Source organism: Perissodus microlepis, chromosome 20 (assembly GCF_051167445.1).
Source record: "Perissodus microlepis isolate ML-2025 ecotype Zambia chromosome 20, ASM5116744v1, whole genome shotgun sequence".
NCBI classification, from domain to species: Eukaryota; Metazoa; Chordata; class Actinopteri; order Cichliformes; family Cichlidae; genus Perissodus; species Perissodus microlepis.
Genome location: NC_140480.1, coordinates 10,160,098 through 10,178,755, shown reverse-complemented (window position 1 = coordinate 10,178,755; position 18,658 = coordinate 10,160,098). Strand labels below are relative to the sequence as shown.

The 18,658-nt window shown below is 40.9% G+C and overlaps 1 protein-coding gene across 2 annotated transcripts; it reads right to left on the bottom strand.

The window, feature by feature from the left end:
• Nucleotides 1-1,031: 1,031 nt before the first annotated feature.
• On the bottom strand, nt 1,032-18,442 carry fam131c (family with sequence similarity 131 member C). 2 transcript variants are annotated; one of them, XM_084917711.1, is made up of 7 exons: nt 18,199-18,442; nt 17,156-17,403; nt 16,239-16,300; nt 14,542-14,626; nt 7,178-7,423; nt 6,799-6,888; nt 1,032-1,647 (listed from the first exon to the last, which is right to left on the bottom strand). In XM_084917711.1, exons 2-7 carry the CDS (start codon nt 17,184-17,186, stop codon nt 1,373-1,375), a joined length of 789 nt encoding a protein of 262 aa, XP_084773837.1. In that variant the 5' UTR covers nt 17,187-17,403; nt 18,199-18,442; the 3' UTR covers nt 1,032-1,372. The 2 variants fall into 2 exon arrangements, with proteins under 2 accessions (XP_084773837.1, XP_084773839.1); XM_084917713.1 differs by lacking the exon at nt 18,199-18,442 and having other exon boundaries at nt 1,032-1,644; nt 17,156-17,468.
• Between the last annotated feature and the right edge of the window lie 216 nt (nt 18,443-18,658).

Below are 18,658 nucleotides of genomic sequence, written 5' to 3'. Positions count from 1 at the left end.
TGACAGTGTAATAACTATGTAAGTAATTGTTGAGAACAAGGGCAGAAAATAACAAGCTCCAGCGGCAAACATGAATAAACTGGAGTCATCCTTTAAGAAATTCTTTGAAGCAATAAATTACTTTTTGGCTTTCAGGAGCCTCTGTGGCCACAAGTGGTAATTGCAGGCCACTGGTGCATTAAATTCTGTTGTGATCTGAGTCTGAGTGGCTCCACTTCCAAAACCCCCTTGGAAGCCTTTCAGTTGCTCATGCATTCAATTCCAAATCATCAACCCAAGCCAACAATTTTGCTGTCCTTTCATTTCAAGTTAGCACATGGGTAATCTGATTGCGGTGAACGAAAGCAGCCACAGTCGCAGACGTTTGGTGGTCAAACATAAGCTCCCAGAGGAGTCGCTCTTCTTCTTTTGCAGGACGCTGCCATCTCTGACTTATTTTTTTATCCTTGTCCTACTGTTAGACCGAGGCCCTCTTTTGAAAAACAGCCTCTGTTTACTTTTCTCTTGCTAACATACACTTGTGACCTTTCATTCAGCTTTCATTCAGCTGCGTCACATTTAACTTTAGATGCTGCTGCACTGCAGTAATAAAAACACTCCTTAAAGACTTTGTTGATGGATGCGATCACACTAGCCGTGCACAGCCACTGAGGCAACAGAATAGCCACAGCACGCTGCGCGGCAAAGCTTCACTTTGTGTAAGCTTGTGCTAAAAGAACATCATGACAGGAAACAGCAACACCACCTTTCTCCTCTCCCTTCTCTCCCTCTCAAACACACACCGGCTGCACAGTATATTCTGTTCTTCTCACTCGGTTTTTTCTACGCTCTCCTCGTCTCTCACAGCTCCCTGCATCTGCTCTCAGCTCGCAGACAGGAAAGTGTGAATTATGGCTAATCACGGCTGAAACTCGGATAATTGGATGTGTGCTTACATCACCTCTCTATTCACACGAGAAATCCTTAATTTATAAGCGAAACCTTTTCCTTCAGTTCACCTGTTAGAAGAAAAGAGACCGCGACACAAACAAGACAGCCTTGTTCATCACATATATTAAAACATACTTTATAACAAGGTATTTACAGCATATTTCATTTGACTGTTCAGCTCTATATAACTACTTCATGTACATGGAATAAAAAATGTTTTTTTTTAATGTGACAGTTGAACTATGTACATTCACAAAACTATATGCCTCAGCTCTCAGGAAAATACTATCTGGAGTCTTCTGAACCTTTTCAGAAAAGCCATTTACAGAGTCGCCTCTTAAATGTCTGCCTTTACTTCTCCTCTCGCTCGTTGCTGGTGGTTGAGACTCCTTACACCGAGGCTCATTTTAGAGATTGCCATCAAGATTTCTTTTTTTACAGCCTAGTTGTAAAAAACATCGTCCTCGGATAAGGAGCTGCTGTCTACGTGTCGGACAGCGGCTTCTGCAATCACAGTGCTTCTGTCCTGAATAGGATGATCTCTGTCCTGGGCGTTGGACATCAGGGAAGCGGAGCTGATTGGTGGTGGTGGAGGGGGGACCAGGTTGACTGCAGTGTTGTTGCCATACGCCTGGGTGTGAATGCTGTACAGATGCTGAGGGACGCCAACGCTTCCACCATCAAGCAGGAACTGAGACAGGTAGTGGCTCTGTGCTGCTGTGGAGGGGTATCAGTATCAGTCAGATGGTAGCTTTGTAAAAACAAAAGGAAAAAAAGTATCTGGATTTCACAAACAAGTGAGTCATCACAGGTTGCTGTGATTTTTTAAGAAGGTCTTTACATACACGCTGCTCAAATCAGATGAAAAAAAATGTTCTATTTTTCTAAACCACCTGCACAGCACTCGACTGTTGCCTTGGATAACACAACACTGTGACCTATTTCTTTCTGAAAATATATATAAGCTTGTGAAGACGTGCATGTAAGTATATATTTTTGATATGAATGCTTGGATTAAGGGTAAATGATATGGTTCCCTAAACAGTAGGTGTTTATTAGTGTGGAGTGGAAAGTAGTGGACCCAAATGCAGATGACTGAAACGTGGAAATTGAACTGGATTATAACAAAAGACGTAACTTTTATTGAAGCCGAAAAACAGAACAGGAACCAAACATGAAAAACCAGATGAATGAGAAACTAATCACAAAAACCTAAAGTGGGAAAACCAAATACATGAAAACCAGGAACACCAGGAACACATGAATACCTGAGACACGAGGAACTTGGAACACGGGGAGATATGGGAAAGTTAACAGACAAACTGACGGGGAACAAAGCAGAAGACACACACTATATACACAGAGGGTAACCAGGGAATACACAACAGGAAGACACAGCTGAACCTAATCAGACATGACGAGTCAGGGAGGAATCAAAACAAAATACACTCACACAGAACTATCACCATACAACAGGAAACCAGAGACTCACACTGAGACGCGGATTGACAGAACATAAGGAAGAGAGGGAGCAAAAGATGTGACCGGGAAACAGATGAATGAACATGAAGACAGAACCAAACCTACACTGAATCATTACACTCTAAACGTGGGAGGCACGGGAACAAACCTAAGGGAAGGCTGAGGAAATTTGAGATGTCGGCCAAGAACTGCGAAGAAGATCACCAGGACCCCGCTGCCCTCTCTGCAGAGCATCTACCATCACAGAGTCCAGAGGAGAGCTGCCTCCATCCTTAGAGACCTCACACACCCCTCAACACGGACTGTTCGCACGGACTGTTTAGAAGTGTGAAATCCAGAACATCTCGACTCAACAACTCCTTCTTCCCCACTGCTATCAGACTCGTGAACAGCTAAACTACCTCAACCGCAATTTGCACATCAGAACAATTTGCACACTAAGTTCATCGTTCACATTAAGCTCCTTTGTACATCCTTTTACATTAACAACTCCATACATCACTTGTCTTCATTTACTTATTTTGTACTGATTTATCTTTCACTATTTTTTTTTAACCTTATTTATCTTAATGCCTTGTCTTATTCTTATCCTTATTTATCTTGTTCCTTCGACCCTACCTAACTTGGCATTTGTGTATGGACAGCAAAGGAAGAATTTCATTGCACAGAGAAATGCTCTTTCTTCTGTACACATGACAATAAACACTTTGAATCTTGAATCTTTGAAACCTAAGACCTAGAAATAACCAAAATGTAACCAGAAACTAACTGAAACAAAGCATGACTCCATACTGTGACAATTAGGAGACGTTTCAGTTGGTGAAGTTTCCTTTAAGTTGGAATTTTAGGCAGTAAGTTTTTTTTAAATTTCCTTACAAAACAGCTAACAGAAAAAAGACAAAGAGTCATGCTAAACAGAAAGCACGTCCTCTTTTTGTTCTAAGGTTTTATGTGTAAGAACATCACAAAAAATAATACAAACTAGATAAATACAACCTTATGAAAAGGGGAAAAAAAACACAAAGCGCTTGGACAATGCTAGCACGGGACGCCCACACAAATGCAAAGCAGGAGATGAAGCATCGCTGAATATGTTTCCAAACCAACTTCATTCTAAGCCAAAAACTAGAAAATATGGTGAAGCATATCTTCCCTTTGGCATCACCTGCACAAGTGCCAAGGTAGGTCTCCCGTGCAGAATTGATTTTCCCTTCATCGGGAGCAGCGCTGGGCTGTTCAAATCACAGACAAACAGTATCCCACATTCTTGATTTTTAGTTCACAAACCCTTGTTGTAATGACTAACTACTCCTGACATTTTGGAGATGTTAGCACAGTAAAGTTACAGCAGGATACAAATAATATCAGGCTGATCCTGCCACGATTTGTTCCCCCGGTTCAAATCACAGACAAACAGTATCCCACAGTTGTTTATGCTTTGAATCCATTTTGCACAGAGAGGCATTTTTGACAAATGTATTGATAGCAATGTCGAATATTATTACACAGGAAAAAAACAACTACACGTAAAATAATCCCACCGTGATGCCTCTGCCTTTCTAAATGGAGGGACAGTAACTGCGTGTGTGTATGTAAGCGTGTAAAACCTGAAGATAGTCAGATTAACATTAACAGTATTTTGTCTCTCTGCCATTCTGCAATTCATCTCATGTAAACAATAACGTGGCGCACAGCGTGACGTGAAAAAAGGCACATACCTTTGACGTTGCGTGACGAACTCTGTGTTCCTCGTCCACACGTAAACACAAAAAAGGAGTTTTAAAAAAATCTCAGTTTTCGGTGATTCGAAACGCCGTTTACGTGTGGACGAAACAGCTGCGTTTTCAAAAATACCCGTGTAGGTGTGGACGTAGCGTAAGAGAGTTAGTAGTTTATTTTATTACTACCTGTAATTTATTGCAGATTACTTGTATTTGCTTAATTGTTTACTAAATGTTTGAGGTGTGAAATAAACCGCAATGGAGCAAAATATAGGTGTGTGTGGTTAGAGGATGTGTTTGTGCGTGCGCGGGAGGGGTGGCGCGAACATTTTTCTTGTAAAACAAAGGGGGCCTGGCAAAAAAAGTTTGGGAACCACTGGCTTAAGGCATAGCAAACTTAAGCAATGTTGCCATGTTTTTTTATGCAATTTTAAAACCTGCAAGCACCAGATGATTTCAATGATGTCCATACACATAAAACCTTATATTTGAAAGAGGATGTACTTTGATTTTACAACGACTGGAAAGTGTAACAAGCCCAGAATTACATATTACAGACAAACATATATCAAAGTACTAAATATAAATATTTCTGCTCTTGCTCTTGACAAAGGCGGTCGCACTTTTCTCCTCTCCTCCTCTCCTTTAGCTTCCCTGCTTAGCCTCTTGTGTCCTTGTCTAGTCTCGTGTTTTTTGTATTACTTTTCCCTGGAACACTCTCTCACAGTCTGTTTCTAAACCTAAAAGAGAATTATGGATTGGATAAACTGGTCCCTAAATGCAATTGACACCCCTTTCTCAACGAGAAGTTTGGGCTTGGGTGAGCCTGAGTGCTGAAGATATCTACCTATTCGGAACCATGGTAACAGGGTTCTGGCAGATCAGAGCTGGCTTGGCCCTGACTTATCGAAGAATTAAGGAAGCGGAACCGGCTGTTCAAACCTCCACAAGGCTGCCTGGGATTGAAACGATGGGAAGAGGCGTGAGTTTCTCAAAATGGGCTCATTGAGTGCAGCATGGATAAGATCTTGGAAACGCTATGGCTGCTGTGAATACTCAGAATAAGATCTCTGAGTGCAGACTGGATTACATCTCAGAAGGGCTAGCTCGGAATAACATCTCTGGGCGCAAATTGGATGACATCTCGGGGAGGCACACTGCCGTGAGTTCTCAGAAATGACGAGAAATGACAACATCACAGAACGCAAGTATGGCGAAGCTCGCGGCTCTCCAATGGGGGATTGAGAGACCAGTGTTGGACTGTAGAACTGTTTTGAAATTCATATGAGCTGTTCGCACTAAAGTAAAAAGCACCATCACTTCATGCGGATACCCTCTCGGCGCCAGCTACAGTCGCAAGGCTGGAGCTGAACAACAACACCCTGATAACGACTGTGTTTAGACTGTTCCTTCCCATTCCATGCAAGGCCACCTGGGTTGGCTGGAAGACTGTTTACTTAGCCTAGCAGGGCGAAGGACTGTCTCAGCTGAACTCTGGACACGCACACACATACATATACACTGATATGCACACACTCATCCCCCCTCCCTTTCCAAACGGCTTCGACGCTTATTCCCTTCCGATGCTGACGGTGGATCAAGGAGACCAGCGCACAGGCTGCAGGCTCGGATGTACTGTCTAAATCGGCTGTCTCTCACCCTTTACCCACCCCTGTTGCTTGTCATGTGTTTCTTTGGTGTATTAAGAGTTTTTTCATGTGCTATGTGCAGAGGTGTTTTTTTTCTGTTCTCAAACTGATCTCCCTGTTGGAGCTCAGTCTGGGGGGAGTTATTTTTTTCTCCTTATCTTTCCTCATGTGGTGCATTTTCCATTGTTATACCTCTCTGACCTGTCTTCCCCATGTGATGTTTTTTGTAATGTATGTATGGTCGGAGGGTAAGATGGCGCCGCCATTGCATGCAATAGGTCGTCAGCCTTGTGAAATTTCCCCTTGTGGGACTAATAAAGGTATATCAAATCAATCAAAATCAAATCAAATATGTATCTAGGAACATATTAGGAATCATAATTTCAGTGTGCTTTGAAGATGAAAAGGTCTTCACTATTGGTAGTTTAAGATTTTAGATGCACACACCATCATATCTGAGGTAGTAGTATTCATTCTTGGGGTTACAGAATTTTTCTGCTGTTTATGTCTGTAAAGTTTTAGCACCACTCACCTTCAAGCAATAGGTGCACACGGCATAAACAGTTCCTCTGAGATATCCACCACTACTAGACAAAATAAATCCTGACACACTGATGACGTCTGATGTCAAGTAAAGTAACTGTCAGTCAGTTGGATTCTTTCATGGCTCTTATTTAATAGAGGACAGATTAATCTCCATGCCAAAGCAGCAGTAACAAAATAAAGAAGACAACAGAGCAGCTTACATCACTATGCAGCTATAAATCAGGTATGTTGTGAAAGACAAATTCATTCTTTTATCTTTTATGTCTGTCTGCAAATAAAATCCATTGTCAACATTAAAGCAATGACTTGAAGGTAAAATTATGACTTTGGGATAATAATTAATCAAACCCAGACGGAGACCGTTATAAAAGAAATGAATGCATTTGGTTCATTTGTATTCAGACACAATGGATTGGCCACGTTCGCAGCATGAAAAACAAAAATGAAATGCCGATAAAGGAGACACCGACCTTGTAAGCTGGTGGACGGCTGCTCTGTGTTGTCGTTCATGGACCACACGTTCATGGCTGCCTCAGCCAGGGCAAACTGCTCCGCAACACCTGCGAGACACAAGCCAAACAAACACATTTCGTGCTGCGCTTCTCAGAAGTCGATCAGTTGTTTTTCTTAAAGCACCACAAGACAAAAAAAAGAAAAGAGGGAAATTCAATAAGTGCACGAGGTTTGAGTCACCGTCATCAGACGTTCTAAAGGTTATTGATTTTTGTAGATGCTCCCTCGGCACAAACCAATCACACAAAAACAATGCTGGGGAGGATCACAGCATCGCTTCATCTCCACAGAAAACATCTTGTTTTTCCTCCTATGAAACTCATCCGTCTGCCTCACCTGCAGCGAAGCGAGCTTCTTTGAACTCGTCCGTCATTTGGGAATAAAGCTGTTCGTCTTCCAGCAGCTCGGCCTCCATGCCCCCCCAGGCGCCGCCTCCTCTACCCCAGGCCCCGCTCCATCCACCTCCGCCTCCCCTGGCTTCACCGCATCCACCCCAACCCTTCCACTCAATCAGGTGCGCAACTCGCCCCTGGGCCATTGCCGTCGGCTTGGTGATGTGTTCCTTTATTGTGGCCACCAGACCTAAATAATGGAAGGAGGACAAGAAGGGATGAAGCTCAAGATTAGATTTTGGTTGTCCGGGGTGAAAAGATGGAGCATGCAGTAAGTGTGGTAACGAAGGAATAAGAGAAAGTAATTGAGGGGAAGGCAATGTAAAGATGAAATAGCTCCATGAAAATGATGTAGAGCAGGAAAGACATGAAAACGGCGAGAAACGGGGCATGTGAAATCTAATAGAGGGCAAGAGAAAGGTGAACTATAATGAGATGGTTGTTGTTTCACATGAAATTCTACAGCTTTGCATAATTCAGGCTTGAGGGTGAGCATTTATTCTTGATTTGCATAACATGAACCATGAAAAGAAGAACTTCTACTGCTGCCTTCTTATGTAGCGAGCCACTGAAACGAAACTGGACAGAACAGAAATGAGAGCATTGCACGCCTCAGGCAGTTCTTGTTTATAACTCTCAGCACTTTAACAGTATTGTATGAGTCTCACTTAGCTAGAAAACCATTGAAACAAAAACTGTGTGACATTTATCATTTTATTAGATCATTTCAGTCTGTTTGGACTCCTTTGTAGTTGTGATAGACATCATAATTGTTAGCTTAACCAGAAGGATCCCACAAATCAGGTGCATTTCCCTCTGGTCTTTGAATATTGCCCTAAATGGAGTCTTGTCAAGCAATATCAAGTCTCTGTGTTCCTGTATCTCTACGCTAATGTGTTATTCATAACCTGCAGAATCACCGGGCAAAACCTCAAAGGATCCATCGTTTAATTTAATCAAAGGAGACAAAAGTTGAAAGGTCTTCGGAAAGGACGAGTTAAAGTCAAATTGACAAAGGACAAACAAAGGAAAGGTTGAAAAGGTAAAGGTCAAAAAAAGAGATGAATTTATGGAAAAAGCAGAAATAAAATGTTAAGACTACAGAAGCTTAGAGGAAAACCAAGGATTAGAAATCAAAAGGCGACTTTGAGGATTGAGAAATGGTGTAAATAAGATAAGGGATCCAAATGTGCTGGACACCTGGGTTCAAGCTGAGAAAAAAAAACATTGGTATCACTTTTTCTTCTTTTCCTTCTGAGCTCAACACCTACTTCTCAGCATTTTGTTGTATGCTGTGACACCCACTTCCGTCTCATACTGCGTTCACACAGTGACGACTCTTTTTTGCGGCTCTTTTCTGGCTGACTGTTGATGTGAGAAAAGCTATATTTGCATCTATTTATGTTATGTGCACACAGCAATAAAATCCCATCTGTTTTCCAAACGGGGTATGTTGCACTAACTGTCAACACTGCGTTATGAAACGGACTAAATCATAATAGGCTGACATAGCTCAGCCTATTTGTTCCCGGAACGCAGTGGGCAGAAGTAAGCCAGGCATGATTTTTGCTGTTAATCTGTAGGTACAGTGCAGACAAGAAACAGTGTTTAAGGGACCGCCAGGTCCATGGGAGGCTGATGCACAGTATGCTGTTTGGAGCTACTGACTGTGCTGCTGCTGCTGCATGCCTCTATAGAGGCCTGTTATTATGTTTCTGAAAAAAAAAAGACAAAAAAAACTACGAAATGTCACATTTGCATTGTCTCTGTGAGAAGAGAAGTAAAACATTTCCATGAGTTTGCACAGTTAACTGAAAGGGCTTTTTCAAGATGTTATTTTTGTCATCCTCGCTTTTATTGTTTCAGATAATTCCCCTTATCACAGAAGTCTTTTTGAAAAGTTCTGAAACATATGCTTGTCTGAGTCAGCCTCAATTATTGCTGGGCGTTGAAAGCAATGAGCCTATTAAGCAGTTGTGAGTGGAGCACAAAAGACAGTGATATTGTCCTTCTTTGCCTTTAGTTTAGCATCTCACCCTATATCCAGCTTGCCTGTTAAGATTACTGGAGCCATATGGATCCTGACAATAACAGCAGACACAAAAAAATCATTTATATTTCTTTAAACAGGAAATGATTTTTTCTCATTATTTTATGCCATTTTGTAAAGCTGTAAGAACAATAAGGTTATACTGTATGATTGACATTTATGCTAACGGAGTGAACTGGGATATATAAGAACTGAATCAGTTGATTTATAGTTTTTAAATGCAGACACAGGGCCATTAGTGGATGTACTGATGTACTGAAGGAGGGCATGCAGAGGCTTGGTTAAATGGTGATTAGCCTTTAGCTAGTCAGTCGGCAATTAAAGAGAAAAAAAATTCCCTCAAGACCTGGTAGAGACCAAAAACATAGCTGAGGTGAAGGGCTAGCAGGCTCAGAGGTACAGAGGATGAATGGTGGATATGCTGGACAGAGGATATTGGATATGGAGCTTCCAGACAGGAGGAAAAGAGGAATACCACAGAGAAGATTCATGGATGTAGAGAAGGAGGATATTAATGTGAGAGAGGTGGATCCTAGGGATAGGATGAGATGAACTGCTGTAGAAAGAAGGGAACAGCTAAAAGGAGAAGCTCATAGTAAATGAAACAAACAAACAAACTGATATATGAGCATGGATTAGCATGTCAAGTTTTACATTTGCTTGGTTGCTTCTATGTAAGATCAGCCAATCAGATCAATCAAATAAGAGTTCAAGGACTGAATTCAAAGGAGACCCTTAGAGACACATTTGATGTATTAGATTTATCTTCACAACTTCAGAGGAATTATGCCATTACTGGGTTGAACAGTGACTGTGTGAGCTATTTCAAAGTCAAAACAAACCCAGATTGTTAAGAGGTCTGTGGTACTCAAACTAAAGGCTACGGTCCAGTGGCTCCATGTTGCAGTAGTTAACACATAGGTCTAATATGCAAAACATCCCTTGTTTGAGAACTCGCGTGCCGACCCTTAGGGGGTCACAAGTTAATGTGTTCCTAGTGTCCTAAGTTCCAAGTCTGGATAAATGGCAGGGTTGTATGAGGAAGGGCATCTGGTGTAATATGTGTCAAATCAAATATACCAATCCATCTGCTGTGGTGACCTCATGGGAAATAAGGGGGCAGCTGAAAGTACCTACCTAACAAAGGATAGGACCGGGATGCTTTTATGATTTAAAAAAAAAAAAACACATAGCTTTTAAGAGTCTGCTTTCAGCCATTTCCACGACTGGTTTGCTTGTCGCCAGCTATTTTCTCCACTAATGTCCCCCCTTTATCATTTACTGTAGCCAACTGGCTGCTCAAATCCGTTTGCTAACTATGCTTTTTGCTTTGTTTTTGATCCCACATTCAAGTCATTTGATACACACATACACAAGCTTTAAATTGGTGCAGAGCTGGCATTCCTTTTAAAATATTGAATGGTTCATGCAAACCAACATTTTCAACCAATGGTTTTTTGCTTGAGTTTTTTTTTTAACTCTATAAATTGGCCTTAAACACATATATTATTGCACAACATGGGCAGCTTCAGTAGAGGTGATTGTGGAAACAAAGCAAGCAGTCATAAAAATGAAACTGACAGAAAATATGTAAGAGTCACTTTGCTGTTAAAAATGAGTCACCGCTAAAATAAGACAGGAAATGAGATGATAAATGAAACATTTAGCCATGTTCAGCATGTCAGAGGCAACAAGCATATCAATAATAATCTGAAATTCCTTGGGGACTGTAATAAATGATTCAATGTCTCATTTATTGCAATCAAGATAGTGGTACTACTTAAACAACCAATAAGTCTGGAGTAAGTGATTTTATCAAATAAAAACCAAAAACATATACTGCGTTGTGTGGAGCACGACTTCCTGGTGTGCTTTGTTTATGAGCAAACACAGACAGATGAATAAACTGTGGTTTTAAAATCTGGAGCTGTAGTGTGGGTTTTGCATTGTTGGGGGGTATTTAAGTATTCATTGTTACCATTAAATTAACCTGCTAACAGCTCTGTAAGGCTCTAAATACAGGCAAAGGGGTGCTCTGTGTATTTACCATGTTTATAGTCTTACTTATACATATTTTGTAGGTGCCACACTCCCCGTGGCAGAGTGTGTGTAGGTCTAAGTGATCTAAATTTGGCCACTGTGAATGGACAGACGTCCATGTTCACACTTATCTATCGTGACAAGCAGGGGCGCCTCCAGACTTTTTTCATACGGGTGGCCATATGGGGCCACTAAAAATATTGGGGTGGCACACCAACAACAGAACTTCCAGTTTTATTTCATGTAAGAGTGTGACCTGTTGCCTGTCTCTATGTTGTCTCCATGTCTCTATGCACTGTTCATGGGTTAGCATTACCTTTTCTGCAGCCTTACTACATTATTACCAATATAGCACAGTCTTGCCAGGGTGGGCCACTGGGGAAGGAGCAGCAAATTAAGTGCAATATTTAGGGGAGCTCCTGAATGTTCCTTCAAAGCCACCATCAATTCTGTATATTAAGCTGTAACTTTGTATTAAATAAACTGCCGGGAACATTCAGCTCGCTTCAAGATGAACAATTACATTTTATGTAGCCACTGTAATAGAGATTTTAAAACACGAAGTTGAAGTGCTGTGTTAAAAATCTGCATTAACTGAACTTAAACTGGAGTCTTCATAAGTTTTTAATTTGTTAAACTTGTTAACTGAACTCAAGAAAACCTAGGGCATTAATTTTGATCTATAACTGTAGGCAAATGTGCTCTTTGTTTACTTTTTCCTCATTTAGAAGAGTTGGTTTGACGACATGCAAATTTGTCCCATTTATTTTCACTTGCACTGATCTGGTCTAAAATAGCCTTCAGAGCAGTTTGCCTTGTTTTCATAGCTGTAAGTAGAAACAGCCATTACTAAATTTAATATTTATTAAAAAGAAATGGCATGTTCAAAATTTTTGTATGTTCTTCAAATTGCACACAGAAAGACGAAAAGGTCTGCTAATGGGCTGCTTCTTTAGAGATGTGATTTAAAGTGCTGGAGAAAGCTGTTATCAGTTTCAGACCGAAAAGCTAAAAGCTTCCTTTTAGATTGAAGCTGAGTTACAGAAGTATTTTGGTCTGTGCATTTAAAATTTTAAATGACCTTTTAGAGATTAGTACCATTATCTACAATATGCATAATATTCTAACTGCTCAGTTTGAGCACTGTCAGAAATAAAGGTATTGCTCTGTAATTATTAAAAATCTTATTCAGCTGACAGAGTTGTTCTAGTCAGGGTGGGGGACGCACCATCCTCACCAGCTTCACTTTTAAGGCGGGGTCCCTCAGGGATCCATTTTTGGTCCACTTTCTGTTTTCATTGTATATGCTCTGCTTGAGTTTAATCTAAAAACAAACAAACATGATATTTCATTTTACTATTATGCAGATAATTCACAAAATTATCTGCTTAAAATGCAAAACCATGGCTCTTCTGAAGGCCCTACTGGACTGTCTGGTCTGTGTCAAAATGAATTGCATTAAATTTTCTTGCTTTAAATGAACAGAAGTGATTTTTTGGAGCACCTGACGCCCACTGGACTCAGACCTTTAAAAATCTATTTAAAAAACAAACAAACAAAACCTCTGTGAAGAACCTGAGAATGACCGGCGGCAGCTCTTTTCCTTTTGATAAACAGATAAATGCTGTTGTTAAAGCTAGGCTCTTTTAGCTTCTGGGTACTTAAAAGGTGAGGCTATTTCTCTGCTCGACAGACTTTGAAAAAGGCTATTCATGCCTTCATTTCGTGACTTGACTGTTGTAACAGTCTTTATTCACCTGTCAGTGAGTTGTTGCTCAGTCTGCAGCTGGGCTAAAATGTTTGGGTCTTAACAGATCAACCATATTGATTTCCTTTTATCGGTCCCATTTTTCCCGCTGATTTTAAGTCATTGCATGGATTGTGCCTCCTTACTTCTCTGATCTTTTTTTATTTTAACTTTGCACACTCCCACTAGATCTGCTGAGCAGATCCTTTTAGCTGTACAGACGTCCAGATAAAGGAGATCGGGCCTTTACAGTATCATTAATGAACTGTGACTGCACAAAGCTAGCAAGAATATGCTTCTAGTTTTATGGTTTTAATTAAATCTAAAGTAATGACAGGACAAGCAGATTGGTGTTTACAATTGACTTTACCCAGCCACAGCAGTCAAGCAAGAGCTTCTGCTAGGAGGTGGCAACAGCATTTACTGTTATAGCCTGCAGAACTGCTGTATACCACGATGAAAGAATCAGCAGCATTATATAAACTGAAGTTTAGTTATGATTATGACTATCTTTCAAATGACACTGAATTCACTGAGCACCTTCATACTCTGATATGATATTTCATTTTAAAGACCAGCGTAAACATACGTGTAGAAAAACACTGCATGTTTGGTAACACAGGGTTTCTAAGAATAACAAAACATCATTTCCTTTTCAGTCCAATATTATTGCAGCTTTGCAATCTGATGAAGACTTTAGCTTCCCAGAGTCGCTAACAGCGCTTTAGCACCATTGGCTCTTAATACAATCACGTCAGCCTGACGCATTCATCAAACAGCATCATACAAGGAGAATAAAAGCAGCAACGGCTGCTCAATATTATTCAAAATGCAATTACAGTGGTACAATAATATTTGCGTTAGCACAGTGTGATCTCATTTAAGCAGTTAGGATGTCAGCTCCACGTCCACAGAACTTACAGTGCCAATTTAAGTGATGACTGAAGACTGATTAAGATTGAGTAAATGTTAAAAAGCCTTTTGATTCTTTTTTTTTCTATCACGGAGCCTCTCAAAGCAGGTGCCAGCATCTCAGCCGTCTTCCTGAATGTCTGTATTTGTCTATTGCATTCATGAGGTTTTCATGGCCTCCGTAATTATTCTGTCACTGTAATAAAGAAGCGTTCACTCGGAAAAGTTCAGCAAGGCATAACACATTAACCGAGATAATGAACCCCCCACTGAGCGGGGGAAGCAGTCGAGATGAGGCAGACAGACACAGGATGGGGAAAGGAGGAAGAAGACGAGGAGCAGGAAGCCAGAGTTAAAGGTGGAGAAGGAAAAAATACACATGGATGAAGGAAATATGTGTGCTGCTTGGCATTACTGTGTGTGAGGGAGTAAGGAAAGACGGAAATGACATTATAATCTCCCGTAGTTACAGCACAGTGACTCATGATGAAGCACGCAGGAATTAAACACAGCATGAACTAAACACGTGTGTGTGTGTGTGTGTGTGTGTGTGTCTCACCCAGTAAAGAGGATGTGGCCAGCTCTGCAATGTCATAGCGACTGGTTTTATCTGATACGCTGCCATTGGAGGGATTCTGGTCATCCTGCACAGTATAATAGCATAAAAAAAGGGATTTATATTCATTACTTCTCAGGACTGAGCTTCCTTTTAGGTTGCCATCAATGCATTTATGACATCTGACCTAATTCAGGGGCAGGGAACTGCAAAAAACAGTAGATGCAAACATATGCATGCAACAGAACATTTGCATACACCCTCTTCTAGCAACCGCATCCAGTCACGTTGAGCCTCAACCCACACTATTCCCACTTTTTTCTTCCTGGCAAAATGGTGATAATGACAATAACAGTCCCTCAGTAATCACACTCAGCCTGAATAAGTTGCAAGCAAAAGGTATTATAAGCGTGTCTGCTGTTTACACCCAAGAAGCTGAAATCAATACAGACTTGGGAGGTACTTTTCAAACAGTGTTCTCTCGGTTTTAGTATTTTTGAACTGAGAGTAAGCTGACGGTGTAAACTGTTCACATTAGAGCACAGATAAAGGTTCCACTCCAGACTGCTGGAAACCAGTTCAAATCCACTTGTACAGATATTACAGTTTTTCATGTATAACAATAAATGACATTCACATTTTGTGCATCACAGAAAGGCGATTTCCTGATTTCCTATCGTTTGTCAGCATTCTAAAAATATTTCCGTTTTCTACAATATGATACAGACAGGCTGCATGTTTTTGGGATGTGTTCAATTTCAGTTTTGTACAATCTACGCGAGTTGATAGCTTAATGTTACTGCTGGAGGTTCGATCTTTTTTTTTTCTTCCATCCCATTACATCCAAATGTAGATGCTCTTTTGCTTTACAAAAGCAAGTGAAATCTTCGTCTCTTCAAATCAGGGTCCCCAGTTTTCACCTTGATAGACAATAGCAGTCATTTATCCTCAGAAAATAACCTGCCTGGAGCAGCACGCATTTTTGTTTTACCATTGTAGAAGAAATTAGAAATTGGGGAATTCACCATGACTGAATATTTGACCAGTTTGACTGGGTGGGCTTTCAACAACACTTTTAACACGTGAAATAAAGGTTTAGGGTAAGTTACTGTAGTTGCAGTATTTCAGTGTATGAGCTGTAACTCGTGGTTTTTGAGAAATACGTCACTGTTGTTCCCTTTGTAGAGGCAAATCAAAACCTCACAAAACCAACATGTTTGCTTGTAAATCGATTTATTTCAGATTTCCATAACAGTAATTAAAAAGTTAATATAGATTCCTTTAACCTCAATTTCACTTGAAGGTTTTAATACATGTGTTGTTTTATACATTTTTTACAAAATGCTAATTGTGACATCGCTAACGTGAAGATTATTCCTTAAAACATACATAAAAATGTTAAAAGGTTACAAAAATGGAGAGACAGCAGGACAAAAATGTTTTATAATAATTGAGAATTTGTAAATGTTGTAACATTTGTGTTACGGGTATAGAAAGAGCTGCCAGCATATTAGATGTCATCATAAATTGAGCTGGTCCAGCTAATGATGATATCATAGGGAGATAATTAGCTAAACTATGATCTGTGTTGTTGGTTTTAAAAAGGTTTTAGCTAGTAATGACAGCCATTAAAGCTACCATTAAAAATCTAAAAGGGCGTATTGACAAGTTGATGGTGGGGGGGGGGGGCTTCCACTTACCTTGGCAGGGGATGACTGACCCTCCTCGGGGTGGTGCAGTGTTGATACAGGAATGCTGATCTCTGTAGGGAGTGACAGACAAACCCTGGTGTTACACTTGGAGCGTACGTGTCTAGGCTTCCTTTGTGTGTGTCGATGTGCTTCCAGGGGTCAAGTGAGCCTCATACATAAATGATGAGATGGAGATGGAGAGATGTTAATATTTTGTCACGTACTGGGAAAATATTAAGTAGACTGCTGTTCTGAGGTATCACAGACACCTCACATCTGTCTTCGATGCTAGTGAACCTTTTGTTTTGACAGCATAAATTACTACCTATGTTCTCCCTGGAAGAGGCCCTGCATTCAGCTGAGGTATTGTTATTTCATCAAGGCAGCGCTGGAACACTAACTTATTTCCCCCAGAAGCAGAGACAGTGAGCAAACACAGTAGGAGAGAAAATAAATTGCAACCCAAGTCACATCTTCAAGTCACGACAAGTTGGAATCAGCTTCTGACGAAGCTCTGACATCCTACAGCTACAATTGTCCTTCCCTGATCCACACAAGCCTCGTCATCAGTCTCTTCTCCCAGAGTCTTTATTCTAAAGCAGCCTCAACAGATTCGCTCGAGGATAGATAAGACATCAGCTTAAAATAAGTTTCTGGATTTGCATGATGGAGTGCATTGTAAACATGCCTCAAAATGTGATTCAGGTGGTCTTTCTGCTGTTAGAACTTCAGGAATATCTGCCAAAATCAAAAATCAAACATTTTCCATGATTTTCCACGTCCTCACGTGCATAGTTATTCCTGAAAGGCATAATGCAACTTTCTGAAACAGCCTGTGAATGCTGTCACATTATCTTCAAGGCTGATTAAACCCTCAGACATACACACAGATGAGGAAGAGCAAGCAGGTGGAGTCGGGCACTGACCTTTGTGACCTTTGCAGAGGCAGGCACCCATGGTCTCGGGACGGCAGGGGCGGTTATCTGTTCACCATGGTGGGTTGAGGATGAGGAGCGAGCTACAGAGAGGAGGGAAGGGAGCGAGGAAGGCAGCAGTGGAAGCAGAAGTATCAGTAAGCAGAGGAGCAGAGGGAAGTGAGAATCTGTGGTGGTGGTGTGTGTGTGAGTTGGGGGGTAAGTAAGAGCGAATGCCTGGTGAGCTGTAGGCTGAGGCACTGCTCCATACAGGGGAGGGGAGGTGAGAGAGAGAGAGAGCAACAGACACAAAGTGTGGGGAGGGGGGACACAAAGAAAAAGAGACAGAGAGAGAGGAAAAGGGGGAGAAAGTATGAATGTCTGTTTGGTGACGATTTGAATCCCCTCCCACTCTTTCTTCTATTCTCCTCCCACTCTTCATGCTACTGTATATATTTGACTTCACACTGTGACAAGAGGGCTTACTGATGGAGGTATGTAAGTATGTTGTGGGACAAATAATATTAGATATTAGATATATATAGATCTATCTATCTATAGATCGATAGATAGATCGATCTATAGATAGATAGATAGATAGATAGATAGATAGATAGATCTGTTTCATGCAGAAAGTGCAAAATGTTTAAGTGCAGATTCTGGTGGATCTCACTCATTTTACGCAATCATTTCCATTTCTATCTTTTGACCACGAAGGGCAGACAATCTCTTATTTCATTATGTGCATATGACATCGTATTTAAGACAACAGCACTAAAGAAGCAACCAGCCCGACTTTTCCGAATGCAAAACGGGGAGGAAAACACGTACAGGGTGGTCTTAAAAACGAAAAGAAGGAAAACGACTGAAGAAAAACAAACAAAGCAACACAAAAACAAGAAGACACCAAACACACATCAGAAGCACTCATCAGAAGGGACGAAGGGGAAAGCGCATCAGTTCACAGAAGGACAGCAGACCAACAGCGCACACTGCACATAAATTATATATAAATATATATATATATATGTTTTCCTTTGCAAATTCTGTCTCACCTGATTAATTTCTCCGGGGATATGAAACTTTTATGGATGATATTGAAGCCAAATCTTCCTTTAAAAGCATTTTTGTGGCGTTATTGAGATGCCTTTAAGACGATCTTCTCTCTGAACTTACCAGCCTGAGCTGAATGTTCAGATTTTCTTGCCCTTGCTTAAACACAGCATTTAAACACAGTGGCTCATTTCACCTGAAACGATTTTTTAATTTTTATTTCTCGACTCTTCTTGTCCCTGTGTGTTTCGCAAGTTGGTCTCAGAGCCCGGTGCCTGCTGGCACAGTAGTAACCGGGGCTTTGCTGACATCACCCGCGGCAACGTGGGGAAAATCCTGTTGCCGTGGCAACCACGTTGCTCCGTACTTTTGTAGCGTTTTGTTGTAATTGGACGGAGAAAGGATGCAAAGAAACATTATCTGATGAACATGGGAGGACTGCGCTGATAAAGTTAGAGAAAC

Coding starts and splice junctions, on each gene's coding strand:
- fam131c (XM_084917711.1), bottom strand. CDS start 17,186: ATGGGTGCCTGCCTCTGCAAAGGTCACAAAG. Junction 16,301..17,155: donor CCTCTGCAAAGGTCACAAAG/GTCAGTGCCCGA, acceptor CACTCCCTACAG/AGATCAGCATTCCTGTATCA. Junction 1,648..6,798: donor GCCGTCCACCAGCTTACAAG/GTCGGTGTCTCC, acceptor ACCCCTCCACAG/CAGCACAGAGCCACTACCTG.